Here is a 15084-nt window from a genome sequence, read left to right as displayed (position 1 = left end):
CCTGATTCAGTTCACCACTCAGAGGAATCCTTTCTTAATGGATCTTACAACGCAGATTTCAGTAATTGTATTTAATACGTGCTGAGTTTTTGCTCCGTAAGAAATCAAGAATCCCAGGAGAACACAAACTATATCCAGCGAAGCCTCTGACAGGGCTGGGGCACCGGTGCTATGTACTTCCTCTCCCAAGAATTCTCTTCAGTTAAGCAAGCATGTGCTCTAGGACTCAGTGCTTCTAGTTAGTGTCCTAGGTGTACGGACAAAAGTGCACATGATGCTGTCAAAGATGAGCAGGGCTGTGGGATGTGAGGACACAGGGATCTGGATCCCCTGGCAAGACTATATATACCTGCAAGAAAAGCATGAGGTCCTCTTTCAACAGTATTCCCCTGTATTTACCGACTACGTGTCTGCCCTTGACCAAAGAGTGACCGTCTAGGCTCTGCGGGTACGGGATGAACATGGCGCAGATGGGAAGTGGGGGACCGCCACCTAAATAGCAATATCCCATTGTGGTTCATTTAAAGTGGGCCAGCGACAAGTACATAGATGGAAAGGAGGCTTTTATTCTCCAAGGGAGAGATCGAAATAATGTAGCTCAGGGAGGAATTTAAAAGCTATATATCAAAAAGTAAGGGACCAAGAGCTCCCCAGTAGCCTAGTGGTTAAGGATCTGGCTACCCCCATGCCTGTATAAAACAAAATATCAGTATAGAAAGGACACTTTTTCTTGAGGGGTGATACAGAGTTTATTGAACTAGATTTTCCTACTTAACACTGAGATCACCTCTAATACCACTCTGCTAGTCAACATGGTACATTATTTCTAGGCAATTTAGACTTCCTATGAACGGGCTCCGTCATACAAAAACACACGCACACTGTTTTAAAACCGTAGTGCACACATTATGCGCCTAGAAAGCCAGCTTTAAAAACGGCTAGTTTCCAAGATCCATCTGATCTTAAAGATGAACGGATCAGATTTTTAAGATACACACTGTAGGATTCTAAAATCTCTTTTAGCTGTTTGGTACAGCTGCGATCTCACCGGACTTTTGTGTGTATTTTTTAAAAGGACCCGATGAGGGGCACCATCTGGTGTTAACTTTAACCAGACCGCTGACTGCCTGCCCCTCCCCCTAAAAAAAAAAACAACACCTTTGGCCAAGAAGAGAGACGTGGTCTGGTCTCTGGTGCTCAACCACCTGCACATACAAGCAGGGAGTAAAACAAAACGTCCTTGGACTCAGGGGTATAACGCAAGGCACTTTGCTTTTAATTCTGTCCGTTTCTTCAGAACGTAGGTCTGGGGTCCTCCGGGAGCCCGAAGTTGTGCTGGCCGGAGCCATGACCACGCACCCCAGGGAGCCATCAGAGCGCCACTGTCCTCAGCAGACCCCTCGGTGCGCTCTGGCCACCTGCCCACGTGCACTCCGACTTCTCGGTCAACTTCCCACAGCACGACCAGTGGGGACGCCCTGGGTGGCCTTTGTGTCCGTGACCACAGCCTAGGTACCCACCTGCATGGCACCAAGAGGAGAGGGAGAAACCACTGTTAGAGGGAAGCCCAGCAGTTACCCCGGAAATTAAAGCTCCTGGTGACATTCAGACGCATGGACGTGAAAACATCTAATAAAAACGCAGTGAGAGGAACAAGCCAGCAGATGCCTCGCAGTCCGGAGGACTCTCGCGACGGATGACAGCAAATCGATTGAGGTTCGCTGAAGTTCTCAGAACAGTGTTATTTTAACACTGGTAACTTGAGGAAGAAGAACCAGCCTGGATTTTAACTGTAACATAATCCAAATAAAAGAGTGGTGGGAAGAATAAACGAAACAAATCCTGCAGTGTGTATATGCAGGTTTGCAAAAAAACCCCACCATTAGACTAAGGACATGACAGAATACTTTAAAAAAAAAAAAAAGAGAGAGATCTCTTGCCTGAGCTTACCTTCTTGGCTAGCCTTTCTCCCCGCAAGAGAGCAGCCCTGGTTCAGCTGATTTAGTCATCTGTTCTCCCAATCCTGCCTTATTTGGAATTTGTTTAGGGTTTTAAAAGGACCAGGATGGGTTTATGCTTTTAGCACTGCTCAGCCTCTGGGAAGGGTGCAGACTGGAATCGAGCATCCCAGGAGCAGCACAGGGCTCCTAGGGTTGGGGACCTGTATCAAAACTCAACCAACTCAGAACTTTTCAGTTTGCTATTTCAACTTCCAGAACAGAAAAGCTCTAAAAGAAACCTTTAGAACCGTGGTGTATTTATATGAATAGACTCCACTCCTAGAAACAGAGCCTAAGTCTGAAAGCCCGGAGCCTGGTGGCCATGTGGCAGCTGATTCCCCCCGCAGGGGGGCAGGTGCAGAGCGGGAGCGGGGGGTTCTCAGGGGTGACTGCCTCTCTGTACCTGGCATGGTGCCTCCACACGCGCAGCGAACAGTCTTCTGGCCTCCGCTGGAGCAAAAGGTGCAGCAGTGAAACACGCCTGGGTGTGGCCGGTGCCTTTTCCTCACAGTCACAGTGAATGGTGAGCCCTTCAGTGTTCAGACCGAGAGCAAATAACAGCACCTTCTGAGTCGACAGGGCTGTGCTGAGCATCACACATACTAAATAGAGTGTACGTCACAGGGCCTGTCCTGGAGGGCCTGGGACAGCAGGAGGGCAGCGGTGACTGGGGGACAGTCATGAACTGGGTGCTCAGCTGGGCAGGGCCAGATGCAAATGCAGTGAGAGGAAGAGTCAAGGCATCCATGCTGCCCCCTCACCCCCCCGAACCTCCAAGCGTGTGGACCACTTCACACCTGTAACCCAACTGTGGCTTTCCCATCACGGGCTCGGGTTTCCGTCTCCTCCCTTCCCGAGCAATCTCGGATGGTTGTAGAGCATGCTGCCACAGGGCTGGGACATCTGGGGTCCTTCAGTTTCTCAGCACACAGCCTCTCCTCTCATGCATACTGAGCCAGTTCCTCCTCCCACCCCCTGGCCTCCATCCTGGACGTAACTGTTTCTCCATCAGCTCATTCTGGGTCAGCGAGGACGGAGGGCATGGAGGAAGGTTAAGAGCATGTGGTGAATCGTAATTTCAGATTAGAAACTCTCCTACCTGCCTCCTTCCCTTCAAGGGTAACTGCCCTGCTCCAAGTTCTACCGCATGTTAAACAGTAAATAGTTAATAAGTGTTGCTGTGAGTCTGCCTAGGTGAGAACTACACAGTCTGCAAAAGCACCGAGGAGAGAGGCTGGCACCTTAGGAGCCTTTCAAATGTTAAATCTCCCTTCCTTTAAAGAGTTTAAAATCTATTTTAGAAACAACTTGGAGTTCAAAGAAATGGGCTCAAATTCTGATTTTGCTCTCCAAGTACTGTGCTGAATGATCCTTTTGTCTGAGTGGTTTGGGGGAAAAGTGAAATCGTGTGTACAAAAATATCACCTCCTTCTGGCATCCTGTAACAAGCAGCAAGTGGCCACTGAATATGAGTCTTCCTAGTGCACAGCCACAAGCCAGAATGCCCTATGGTGTGTCATTGTCCCTGACGGTGTTGATTTCTGGTTGGGAGAGACCCCTGACAGCTCAAGTGTCAGCAGAGACTCTTCTGCACATTGGGGATTAGCCAATTTTTAGAAATTCGTAATTTTTAAACTGGAAAGAGTTACATTTGTCTGTGGAGGTGGCATGGTAACCATGGTAACAGATAAGCATATCTATCTATCTATCTGTCTATATATGACAAGGTAGGGAATTGCATGGGCAGATGGTTGAGGAGAGGGCACAACTCCCAATGCTGTTTCCAGTAAGTCCATGTCTGGTCAAGAGTCTCAACAAAGCCAGAAAATCCTGAGCGAGATCCTATTTCTTGAATGTGTGTACACTTGTCTGCTGGTAGACTGACCCCTGTGATCAAGGCATCTTTCCCAAATGAAGAATTCCAACACACCAACTGGGAGAATGATAAAATACAAGCCTAAGTGCCAGGAGATGAAGTAGGGCTAGAGAGTCATGGTCACTGGCATCCTCTAGGAGGAGTAAGAGCTGCCAAATCTGGGCCATTTCTTTTGCTCTTTTTTTGGGCCCCACCCATAGCATATGGAAGTTCCCAGGCTAGGGGTTAAATTGGAGCTACAGCTGCTGGCCTACACCACAGCCACAGCAACTTGGGATCTGAGCCACATCTGCGACCTACACTATAGCTCACGGCAACGCTGGATCCTTAACCTGCTGAGTGAGGCCAGGGATTGAACCTGCAACCTCATGGTTACTAGTCAGATTCGTTTCCACTGCGCCACAACGGGAACTCCTAAATCTGAGCCATTTCCAACGTGAGGAGCAGTAAGAAAGAAGAGACTCCTGTTCACGTCCTCTCTACAGCTGACCCTGTGTGAAAGGTCTCCACATCCTAAGGGGACAGAACCCAGGGGCCAGGGTAAAGGGTTAGGGAGTCACAGGCAGGTCTCACTTACCTGCACGTGCTGCTCCTTGATACAGACCAACACCGTGTAGACACCAGGTTCCTTGGGGGTGTAGGAAATGCAGTATGTCCCATCCTTGTTGTCGTGGACCATTGTTTTAACTGGACTAAGTGGAGAGGAGTTTAAAAAAACTACTCAGAAGCCTGCCGCAGTTGCTTTTAGGCTGTAAACTCTACAGCATAAATCCAACGCTAATTTTAAATGTTCCCCAAGCGGGATGTGTCTTCTTGTTTCAGAAACTAATTTTACTACAGAAGGTAAGCAACATAAATGCTGATGGAATCTGAGGTTCGGATGAATTCCTTGAAAACATTACTACGTTCTCTCCAGCTGGCTTCTATGTACCCGCCTGTTCTCTGTTCTTCCTCCTCCCGCCTCTAATTCCAGAGACATAAACCTTTGCTCCTTGCACAATTTAGTGGCGAAGTGGGGCTGAATTTGGAGAAGGGCACCATTCAGTCTAACATAGACTATTTTTCAGTCTATTCAAAGCTTGGGATGAAGGCAGTCTACAGGGCAGATCGGACCTTTGGGAGAGAATTGAATACTGGCATAAAACCCATACAAGAAAACACATTTGGGGAGTTCCCGTCGTGGCTCAGTGGTTAACGAATCCGACTAGGAACCATGAGGTTGCGGGTTCGGTCCCTGGCCTTGCTCAGTGGGTTAACGATCCGGCGTTGCCGTGAGCTGTGGTGTAGGCCGAAGATGCACCTCAGATCCCGCGTTGCCGTGGCTCTGGCGTAGGCCGGTGGCTATAGCTCCGATTGGACCCCTAGCCTGGGAACCTCCCATATGCTGCGAGAGCGGCCCAAGGAATGGCAAAAAAAAAAAAAAAAAAAAAAAAAAAAAGACAGAAAAATAAAACAAAAAAAAAACACATTTGGTCCACTGGGTCCTATGGCTTTCAGAGCCTCGTGGGGAGGCAGGCTGTAACCACTGCAGTGACGGCTCCACTACTGCAAAGGACCTCAAGTTTCCAGCCCCATCACCGCTCATCACCCGTGACGCCTGACTGTACAATACAAACCTGTTCTTCTTATCTTTAGGGACTACTGCCACTTGGATGTTGTCTCCTCCCCTGCCCATGTTCTCTCCGGCTGCATCCTTACAAAGCAGGGTGAAAGAGGCTGTCTGTTTCTCCCGGGCTCTGTGGAGATCTGCGGAAGATAAACACCCAGTCCTCACCTCCAAGGCCAACCGCACTGGCTGGGTCCCCAGATCAGAGAGCATCTTGCCTTTTCTCCTTAGGACTAAAGGTTGTCCCTCCTGTGTCCTCCCCTTCTTTTCCCTCCCCACCTGTCTCCCCGAGCACAGGAGTCCCCCCTGGTGAGCCTGGTTCTCTGAGCCAGCAGCGGCTTTTGGATCACAGAGGATCCTGGACCTTAATTTCTGCCTTACGGAAGAAGCTGTGAAAACATTTAGGCTTGACATATGTAGTCAGATCAAAAAACTTCTAGAGACCATGAGAGGCTGATGACCCCAAAACTACCCTCTCTGAGCTGCAGATCCTGCTGGAAGAGGAAGGGGTACATTTGACCAGTTTGGACGCTTCATGTTGGGAACCACCATACTGTGGGACAAATATGCCAAGGTGTTGGGGACAATAGTGAATGGTTTCAGCCCCTAGTCCAAAAATCAGATGAAACAGGCTTCTTAGCTGGGGCTCGTGAACTACTATGAGGTCTTACATAGGGATTAAGAATCCGCTGAAACTGTATGCCCAAGCTCGTGTTTCTTGGGGCGAAGTCATCCCCAAAAGGATCTGTGACCTCCAAACAGTTAACAATTCCTGTGCCGGAGTCAGGATGACCTTAGGATACAATCTGCCTGTCAGGTCTGTGCTGGGAAATATATGTCTGAATAACACGCTTCCTTTCGGAAGAGAACACCAAGCTCAAAAGCAATCGTTGTGCCCCCTAGTGAGTGAAAAGCCTACCATGTTCTTTTAAATGCCAGTATGTGGCTTACATGAACCAAAACGGGCAGAGAAGAAAGGCAACCACGACCCAGTCGCCCTCACTCCTCTGACACGCTCGTCAGAGCCTGGTCCACATCATCCTCTCTGAATGGGCAGGCTCTTGCCCCGCCCCGAGGTCTATGCTGCTACATCTCCTAGGGGCACTGTCGCTGAGAAACTGTGATCCCTGGGTTCTTTGGTAGGCACTACTATTCTCAACTGGAAAAGGGTCAAGCCTCACCCTCGTATGAGATCTTAGCTGTATCCTGACCGGAACCAACCAGAAAGGAAAGGGCAAAGGAGGGGTCACCATCCCTTTGGATCCAAGTGACTCTCCCAGCTGAATGAAGGCTGCGGCTGAAAAGGCCACGCCGCTTTCACACCAGGTCCCCGTCCACTGCCCTCTCGATGCCAGTGGGAAACGCCTTCCTACCTTCCCCCTGCAGCACGCATTTGGCTGGATCGACCTCTTTGGTGTTGATGGCCCCATAGACCGCATAGCCACGGCACAGGCCTGCTTTCGCCCTGGGAGAGAAGGTGATCTTCTCGTTGACGCCGGGATGAGCGCTGTATTGCACTTTGTTCAGCTTTGCCAGCCGTTCCACCACCACCCCCTTGGTGACGAGGATCTCCAGGTCGGAGCCGCTGCTCAGCAGGTGCTCGGTGAACTCCACGCCGGTCCGCATGTCTGCCAGCAGCTGCTCCAGCTGTGCCTTCTGCAGCTGCAGGGAGTTTTCCTTCTGGACCCGTATGTCTTCCAGCTGCTTCAGCAGCTTGTCCCGATGCTCCTCAATGGCCTTGATGTGGCCCTCGGAGAAGGTCCGGACTTCGGCGGCCACAGCCTCCACTCGTTCCTTCAGGGCGCTGTGGGTCCCTTTGATCTGCGCCAGCGCTGCCTCCAGGGCCTGCACGTGGGGCTGGGTGCCTTTGAGGAGCTCCCGCACCGAGTCCCCGTGCTTGTGGATCACGTTGCTGGTGAAGTCACAGGGGTGCTCCCGGTGCTCCCCCACCACGCAGTCCCGGCACACGGGCCGGTCGCAGAGCTCACAGAACAGCCTCAGCTCCTCTGCAGGGTGAGCAGGACACAGAATGGGTTTCCCAACCTGGCTGTAGCCTTTCAAGTCTTTGAGGTCCACCATGGTATGGTAAGTCGTCTTCTTCTGCCGTCTAGGGGCAAAGAGAGGCAGGAGGGGGAAATTAGGGGACAACCCTAGTTGGGAAACAGTCCTGCAGTTTTTAATTTTTTTGCTTTTCCTGGCTGCACGTGCAGCATATGCAAGGTCCCAGGCTAAGGGTTGAGTCGGAGCTGTAGTTGCCGGCCTACACCACAGCCACAGCCACGCCAGATCTGAGCTGCCATCTGCAACCTACACCGCAGCTTGTGGCAACACCGGATCCTTAACCCACTGAGCGAGGCCAGGGATTGAACCCACATCCCCACTGACACTCTGTCGGGTTCTGCTGAGCCACAATGGGAACTCCCAGTCCTGCAGTTTTTAAGAGCATGGGCCCTGAAGTCCAACAAAACAGTTCATCTCCTTGCTCTGCCTCTTACCAAACGGCTGCCTCAGATTCCAGTTTCTCATCTGTGCAGTGGGCAGAAGACCTACCTAAAAGGACTGTTGTATAGGAATCAATCAGCTAGGGCTCTCTGGCTTGGCATAGGACTTTGCAAGAGGATGCAACTCGAAGGCAACGTTCCCCAAAGGGTTTAATCATCAAGTTTAGATAAGAGCCGAAGCCTACTCTTCCAGCAAGCGAGAGGGGAGAGCACAGTGGAGACGCAGCAGCAAAACAAAAATGTGCCAAATGGCACAGCAATAAGCCTCAGGGAATGAAAAAGCAGCTAGCTGGCCACCACAGCAAGTGTTCCTTAGCCTTCATCGAGGACTTGGGTAAAGCACTTCCTTTGACTAGTGCCTACATGACCCAAAGCAGCAAGCTAGAATCTTCCTCAACAAGAGTCATCGACATTATTAGGAGTCAAATCAGTGGTCAGTAAAATCAAAGCTTTTTTAATTCCTCTTTTCTGTAGCCCTCCACAGACCCAGGGAAATCCTTCGGAAACCACGGTGACTGTTCAGAGTTCCCCTGTGAGCATGTGCAACTCGATGCTTACGTGTCTTCTGGCACCAGAAGAGTGGCTGCTGAGAAAACAGGGTCAGCTGTTTGGCTGGCAGCAAAGTGGTCATAATTACAAGTTCAAAATAGAAAGACCAAAGACTACTAACTTGTTCTGTTGGTGAGGCCAGAGAACAAATGGACGGCTGACCTTAAAAACTATTTTAGGCTAATCCCCAAACCTTGGCCATTTTCTATTGTAATGCTCTGGAATAGCACAAGAGGGTCTGAAGGAACAAAGTGATTCATCTCACAAAGTTCACCAAACGCTATAAAAGACATCTGCACCCTAATAATCACCTACCAGCCCACCTCGCCAAGTTCCCCTAACTTTAGGGGACAAGGCAAAGGCTGAGATGGGATCCCACCAATTAGCTTCTTATAGTGGGAAGGTAGCAGAGATTAGTAGAAAAAGCATAGAGGCAGTCTGAAGACCTGGATTTAAAATTCTGTTCTGTAATATACTACTTACCAGCTAAGGGACCTGTGACAAATCGCATATGGCTGAGCTTCAGTTTCCTCAAATAATAAGGGGTGAAAACGATGCCTACTTTTCTATGCATTGCAAGGATCAAATGAAATCAAGGCCAGGGGCTTTGGTATTATATTCATTCTCTTTCTTTAGCACCCAGTACAATTATTCACTATACAAATGGTTGATGATTCAAGGAAACTGAATGTGCTTTGTAAGCTGAAAAGGACTCTGCAAACCTCTGCTGCTGTTATTACCATGGGTATTATATATAAAGACTGCAGGAGTTAACCGCTGTTCTAGAATATCTGTAACCACACCCTATATTGCTCTCTGACTTTGCAAGGCATTCGAGCTTTCCTTTCCATCTGCTCACCCAGGGAATTCTCTGTCTTGACACCTCTTTGCACTCTGCTCTTAAGCCACACCAGGTGGGGTGTCCCATCTTTACCTATGAGCCTGGCAGCAAAAGTGGCAGAGATTGGCTTTGCAGGTCTGACACCTCTTCTCCACTTCCCTGTCGCTGCACAGGTCACACACCAGGCCCTGGCCTTCCCCACGCAGACTCTCCAGCATGACATCATTCATGGCCAGGTGGTCTATGGTTAAAGCCTTCACTCCACCCATGGGCAGGTCCACCTGAGCATCACATACCGGACAGAGGATGCCGATCTGCGGCTGCAGAGTGCATGGCTTGAGTTCTTGGAATATTGACCCCTCAGAGCTTGTGTCAGAGTCTCCCCCACGGATGTCCACTACTGAGAAGGGTTCCAGCTGCTCCAGACAGGTGGTGCAAACTGTGTGCAAACAAGGCAAGAGCCTGGGGGTCTTGAAAAGCCCCATGCACAAAGGGCAGTGAGTCTTGCCTGAGTTCCCAGGTGTGGTCCCACATGGGAGTTTGCCCACGAAGCCCAGCAGCGGCTTCCTGTTTTCTGCCATATTCCCCACGTTTGTGCTCAGTATCAGAAAAGACCCTGGGCAATTCTATAATGAAGTAGTAGGTGATTAGGCCCACCCAAAGAGAAAGTTTCCAAAACTTGAACAGAGACCATGGGGACTCTCTCTTTGGCAAATCAAAGGGCAAAAAGTTAGAGGATTCCTTAAAGGAACCACCCACAGAACTACTCAACAGGGCCCCCTCCTTTGCAAGGCATCCCATACCAGACACGCCCACGGCCTCCTCTAACCCCCTAAGTCCTCCGAGGAGGCGCTTCCAGGTCTAAGTCTCCTGCTAGACTTCTGAACCCCTGCATCTCTAACACCCTCTACTACCACCCCCTCCCGCTGCCACCCGTCCGGCCCCGCGCCAGACACGCGACAAGTGCCGTCCCCGCCCTCGCGTGATGCGGTTGGGGGGCCTCCCGCTCCTTCCCCCAACCCGGCCCTCCGCGGAAGGCACATGGAGGACGAGGGTGCTGCGAGGTCTTGCCGGCTCTTCGGTTGTCACCGCCTGCCCACTTTCCGGTCCAAGGTGGTGCCCGATGGCTCCGGCCCTTTCTCGCACCAATCCCAGTCGGGGGCTATTCGGGCGAGTCCAATCACCTTGGGAGAGGCGCGGCCTTCGCCGCAGCAGGACCCGCCGCCCTTCAGAGTGACACCAGCGGCACCCAGTAAGCTTTGGAAATTCCACATCTTGGCCGGTGCCCTCCGGGAAGGGGCGGGATCAAACTAAAGGCAGGAGGTGGGGCTGTCTGCGGGGTTAGTCCTCGGAAGAAGAAAAGGCTGAGGCTGGGAGTGAGCGGCATAGTACAGCCGGCGTCACCATTTTACGGTGACTGTCCCTTTCTCTATGGCTGCGGCGACCAGAGAGGCCAGAGGAGCACTTAAAAAGCCGCGCTGATGGGCCACGGGACCGCCTCCTCCGCGCCCTCGGATTGGTCCCACGATCCCAGTTTGGGCCCTCCCATTGGTGGGTGGCGCTGTCAGTTGGTGCCGAGCTCCGCCCGGGGCGTTGAAAGGGGAGGTGTTTTCCTGAAAGTCGAGGTTCGGGATGTGTGCGGTTGCTGGCGTTTCTCCTCCGAGCTGGTGTCAGCCTGAGAGTTCCCTTCTGGGCTTCCCAGCTTATTTTAGCTCTGGAGTCCCTCAGGACTACCGGGCTGGGTACAAGAGCTTCTAGAAGAGGCTTGCTGGCTCCTGGCGTTTTCCGACCCAGGCTGGTTCGGAAGACCCTTCAGGGAGACCGTTGCACCGAGGTCTAGCGTTGCCTTCGTCCGGCCAGCGCCCAGGAGCCGACTCCCCGTTCCCTGGAGTCGGAGAAGCAGTTTTTTCACCATCCGGGGCAAGAGGTGCGGATGACTAAGGGGTGGTTTTTCATTCAGAATTGTACAGCTTTGTGTAAGAGAAACAGGGCACGTTTGTCCCCCCGTTTTTATCCGTCAGGGAGGGCCGGTGGCTGGTCACAATGGGGTAGTGGAAGGTGTCAAGGAGGGATAAGTCCTTTGTGGGCTCACAAACTAATGGGAAAATGAACCCATCAGGCACCCTTTCCTTCGCGATTCACAGTTTCTTTGTCTCCTTCTTTTAAGTGTTCTCAGGAGTCTGCTGATTTAGCCGTATCTGGGATTTTACCTGGGATGTAAGCCTTTTATCTCCCAAGTTCCACACGTGGTAACCCTCTGGCTTCTTACCCTCCACCTGTTCTCATTATCTTCGGCACTTAAGCCCCTGGAGGAGGCCTGATTATCTACCTCACAGCTCGCTTTATTCATCACCTCTTGGACTTGATTTGGACCCAGTGGGCAACTGCCTCACTGATGTCTTCATTATCCATTTCATGCTATAGGCACAGTGCCTGGAGCCTAAGCTCTTAATAAAAAAAAAAAAAAAAAAAAAAAAAAAAAAGTAGAATCTAAAACAACACTCTGAAATATGAAAAGAAAACTATAAAATCAGAAATTGGAATGTTTGGCCATTTCCAAAATATGTTAATGAGTCAAATGCCACTTTTATATGTAAATTATATGTAATTTCCAAAAGGAAGCATGCCGGCGAAGGTCTTAAAATAGTTCTTACCTAGATTTTTTTGTGGCTTCTTGTCCTTCTCTGTACCTACTGACTCGGAATCTGCTTTCTCCACTCCAGTATGAAGTCAGTCACAGCAACTGCAGACTTGGATTTGTTATATATCCTTGCTCTGAACTTCACCTCAACACTCCCCAATGCCTGGTGATGCTTTGCTTCATCTCTTATTCATGCTCTTATCATATTTCCCATGGTAGATGTTACAAGCTTCTCTTGTCTAAGAAGTGCTTTATAATTTACATGTGTGTTATTCCATTTACTCTCTTAACAACTCTGTGAGGAAAGTCTCAAGTTTGGTGGCCAGCCCAAGGTAGCCCATCTGAGACTTGAATTCTGTCTCATGATGCCATGCCCAACCACCTCTACTCTTTCTCTTCCCAGCTGCTGCTGCTTTTTTTTTTTTTTTTTTTTTGGTCTTTTGTCCTTTTTAGGGACACACCCACAGCATATGGAGGTTCCCAGGCCAGGGGTCCCATTGGAGCTGTTGCTGCCAGGCTACACCACAGCCACAGTAACGCCAGATCTGAGCCATGTCTACAGCCTACACCACAGCTCATGGCAACGCCGGATCCTTAACCCACTGAGTAGGGCCAGGGATCGAACCCGCAACCTCATGGCTCCTAGTCAGGTTCGTTTCCGCTGTACCATGAGGGGAACTCCTCATCGCAGCTTCTTAAGCATTAAATCCTTTATATACTCAGCAGGTATATAAAGCCGGAATATAAAGCAGACTTTAAGAAAAGCAATTTCCTCACTTTTTACTAAAAAAATCTGGGATTCATCATTTCTCCTCTCATACCTCTCCTAACTGCTTTTCTTCTCTTCCAAGGTTAACCTCTCAAGACTTTTGCTCTTAATTCCGACCTTTCCTGCCTTCGCAAAACCTTGCTGTTCCTACATTTTCCATCTGTCCTTTATGCACGTTCTTCTACCAGATTCTCCTTTGACTCGGCTGCCTTTTAACTTCCAGACCTTTGTGACTCTCACCACTACATTTCTTGAAAGAGTAGTCTCACTCTCCGCTTTCATCACCTTCTTCTCAGCGTCACCATCACCGCCCCCGTTTTTTTCCTCCCCCCTATAAACTCCTCTTTCCTACTGAGACTTTTCTCTTGCAGATGACAAGTGACCACATCACTAGCCCTTTCTCACTACAGTCTCTTTGGTATTCGCTATTGTTATGTGCTCCCTTGTATTTAAAACGTCCTCTCCCCTCGCCTTCTGAAATAGGCTGCTCTCCTGGCCTTGTAATCTCTTGGACTGCTTCTCGCATTCTCCTTCCTCGCCGGTCCCCCTTCCTCCACTTTATCCCCCATCTTTCCTTCTCCTGCAGGTGAGCCTGAGAGTCACACTTTCAGTACTGTCCACTCTCCTCAGCCATTGGTCACAACCGTCTATTACACACCTGCACCCAAATGTCACCCCATCACCTTTAGGGCCACATAAGCTTAAACTCCATTGAACTTCTATTGTATTCTCTCAAGGATATCGTCATTGTCCCTTCCCCCCAACTTGAAACCTTAGAGTGCTTTTGGCCTCCTTTCTCTTTTTCCATATCCAGGCAGGTACCTTTTTTTTTTTTTCCATCCCCACTGCCAGCACCTTACTGAGCAGAATTTTAGGATGATAAGGACTTCGTCCCCTTTACCTCAAGTATTAGAATAATCTCTGAATTCCTGCCCTCCACTCCCCCCCAAATTGATTCTACATGGTTTTTCAAAATTAATTATAAAACTATGGTACGAAATCAGTCTTCAATCTGAAAGCTTCAGTAGCTCCCAGTCTCCACAGGATAACATCTGGATTTCTTACTAGATCCATAAAACTGGCCTTTATTATACCTAAACGTTTGGCCAAACACACTTTTTGATCTTATCCAGTTTTGTCTTCAGAATGCTTCCACCTTTATTATTTAAAATATCTTTCCTTCTGTGTTAAATTGCTTCATAGTACTTTGTTGAAACGTTCCCTGCTCTTTCAGAGCTTCAGATTTTGAGCTCCAATAGCTCTTTTGCCCATACTTCTCACTTTTCAGCTTCTGCTGCATTCTGGCAGGAAGTGTTTTTAATTTATTCTTTGTCTCTCCGTTAAGATGAAAAACCCTTGACAACCAACCCCATGCCTGCCGAGGAGACATCTAATAAAGACTTGTTATCAGTGAGGCAACTAAATGATCTCAAAGTAGAACAAACGGGAGTGCATGCAACCAAGAGTTTTGTGGGTCATGCAAACTGTAAGTGATATGGGTGAGATCACGGGAGAGGGTTATTTAAGGATTCTCCTTTCCCAGAATTAGTTTTTTGGTCCATGCTCACGTACTGCTTCAGCTTTCTGGGGACCCCAGGTAGCAAATCGTTACAGGGAAGTGAAGAAGTCATGGCATCTGAGGAACAGGCCCAATGAAAGTGCCCAGGTCTTTCAAGGTGTCTAAGAAGCTTCTGCCCGCTCCTGTAGCCCAAGACGGGGAAGTACCAAAGACAAGGAGGCCAGGAGGGGGGAATGACCCAGCCGAAATGAGGCAGGTCTGGATTGATCCACACCACCAGACACGGAGTGAAGGTATAGAAAGTGAACTGGAGAGCTATGTCGGATTTATCTTGCACCACTGTACCTACTTCTGTCACTCACCATTCTTCCTCCTTCCTATTTCAAGTCGAGGAGAAGCCTTTCTCCTTAGATCTGTCTTCTGAAGCCCTGTTTCATCTGCCTCCTTTCTCCTCTGTCTTCATCCTCTTTTCTGGTGGTTTTTTTTTTTTTTTTCCAGCTCATACCCATGCTTCAATCTCTTCTAGCCTACGACCCTCTCTACCTCCTTTCTCTCTGCCTCTTAAAAAGAATAATCTGTGCTTGCTTCTCTAATTCTCCTCACATTTTTACTCCTAAACTCAATAAACCTGGCTTTTGCTCTCACCATCCCCCGAAACTGCTTTTCCCAAAGCCCCCAGTAACTTCCCACTAGCTCTATCCATTGGATACTTTTCAATTACGATCTAACAGAATTTGCTATAGCTTTTGACATTGACGACTGCTGCTTCTTGAAACTTTCCC

The 15084-nt window shown here is 49.4% G+C and overlaps 1 protein-coding gene across 6 annotated transcripts; it reads right to left on the bottom strand.

Moving 5' to 3' along the window:
* Positions 1-546: 546 nt before the first annotated feature.
* Positions 547-10549, bottom strand: TRIM45 (tripartite motif containing 45). Of its 6 annotated transcripts, none has more exons than XM_047784898.1 (6): positions 9467-10549; positions 6856-7589; positions 5493-5622; positions 4454-4568; positions 2404-2530; positions 1254-1520 (listed from the first exon to the last, which is right to left on the bottom strand). In XM_047784898.1, the coding sequence occupies exons 1-6, from the start codon at positions 9952-9954 to the stop codon at positions 1372-1374; spliced, it is 1743 nt and encodes a 580-aa protein (XP_047640854.1). In that variant the 5' UTR covers positions 9955-10549; the 3' UTR covers positions 1254-1371. The 6 variants fall into 6 exon arrangements, 4 of the variants coding, with proteins under 4 accessions (XP_047640855.1, XP_047640854.1, XP_047640858.1 ...); XR_007135551.1 differs by lacking the exon at positions 2404-2530 and adding an exon at positions 2798-3018 and having other exon boundaries at positions 1472-1520; positions 9467-10518; XR_007135550.1 differs by lacking the exon at positions 1254-1520 and adding an exon at positions 2798-3018 and having other exon boundaries at positions 2403-2530; positions 9467-10518.
* Between the last annotated feature and the right edge of the window lie 4535 nt (positions 10550-15084).

This window comes from Phacochoerus africanus, chromosome 6, assembly GCF_016906955.1.
Source record: "Phacochoerus africanus isolate WHEZ1 chromosome 6, ROS_Pafr_v1, whole genome shotgun sequence".
Taxonomy (NCBI): Eukaryota; Metazoa; Chordata; class Mammalia; order Artiodactyla; family Suidae; genus Phacochoerus; species Phacochoerus africanus.
This window is presented reverse-complemented; position numbering and strand designations above follow the sequence as displayed.

Bases quoted from the DNA above. Each gene is read 5' to 3' on its own strand.
- TRIM45 (XM_047784898.1), bottom strand. From the start codon at position 9,954: ATGGCAGAAAACAGGAAGCCGCTGCTGGGCTTCGTGGGCAAACTCCCA. The intron at 4,569-5,492 runs GTTTGTATTGTA...CTCTCCACTTAG, and splicing joins CCTAAAGATAAGAAGAACAG to TCCAGTTAAAACAATGGTCC. The intron at 2,531-4,453 runs GTAAGTGAGACC...TGAACACTGAAG, and splicing joins TCAAGGAGCAGCACGTGCAG to GGCTCACCATTCACTGTGAC.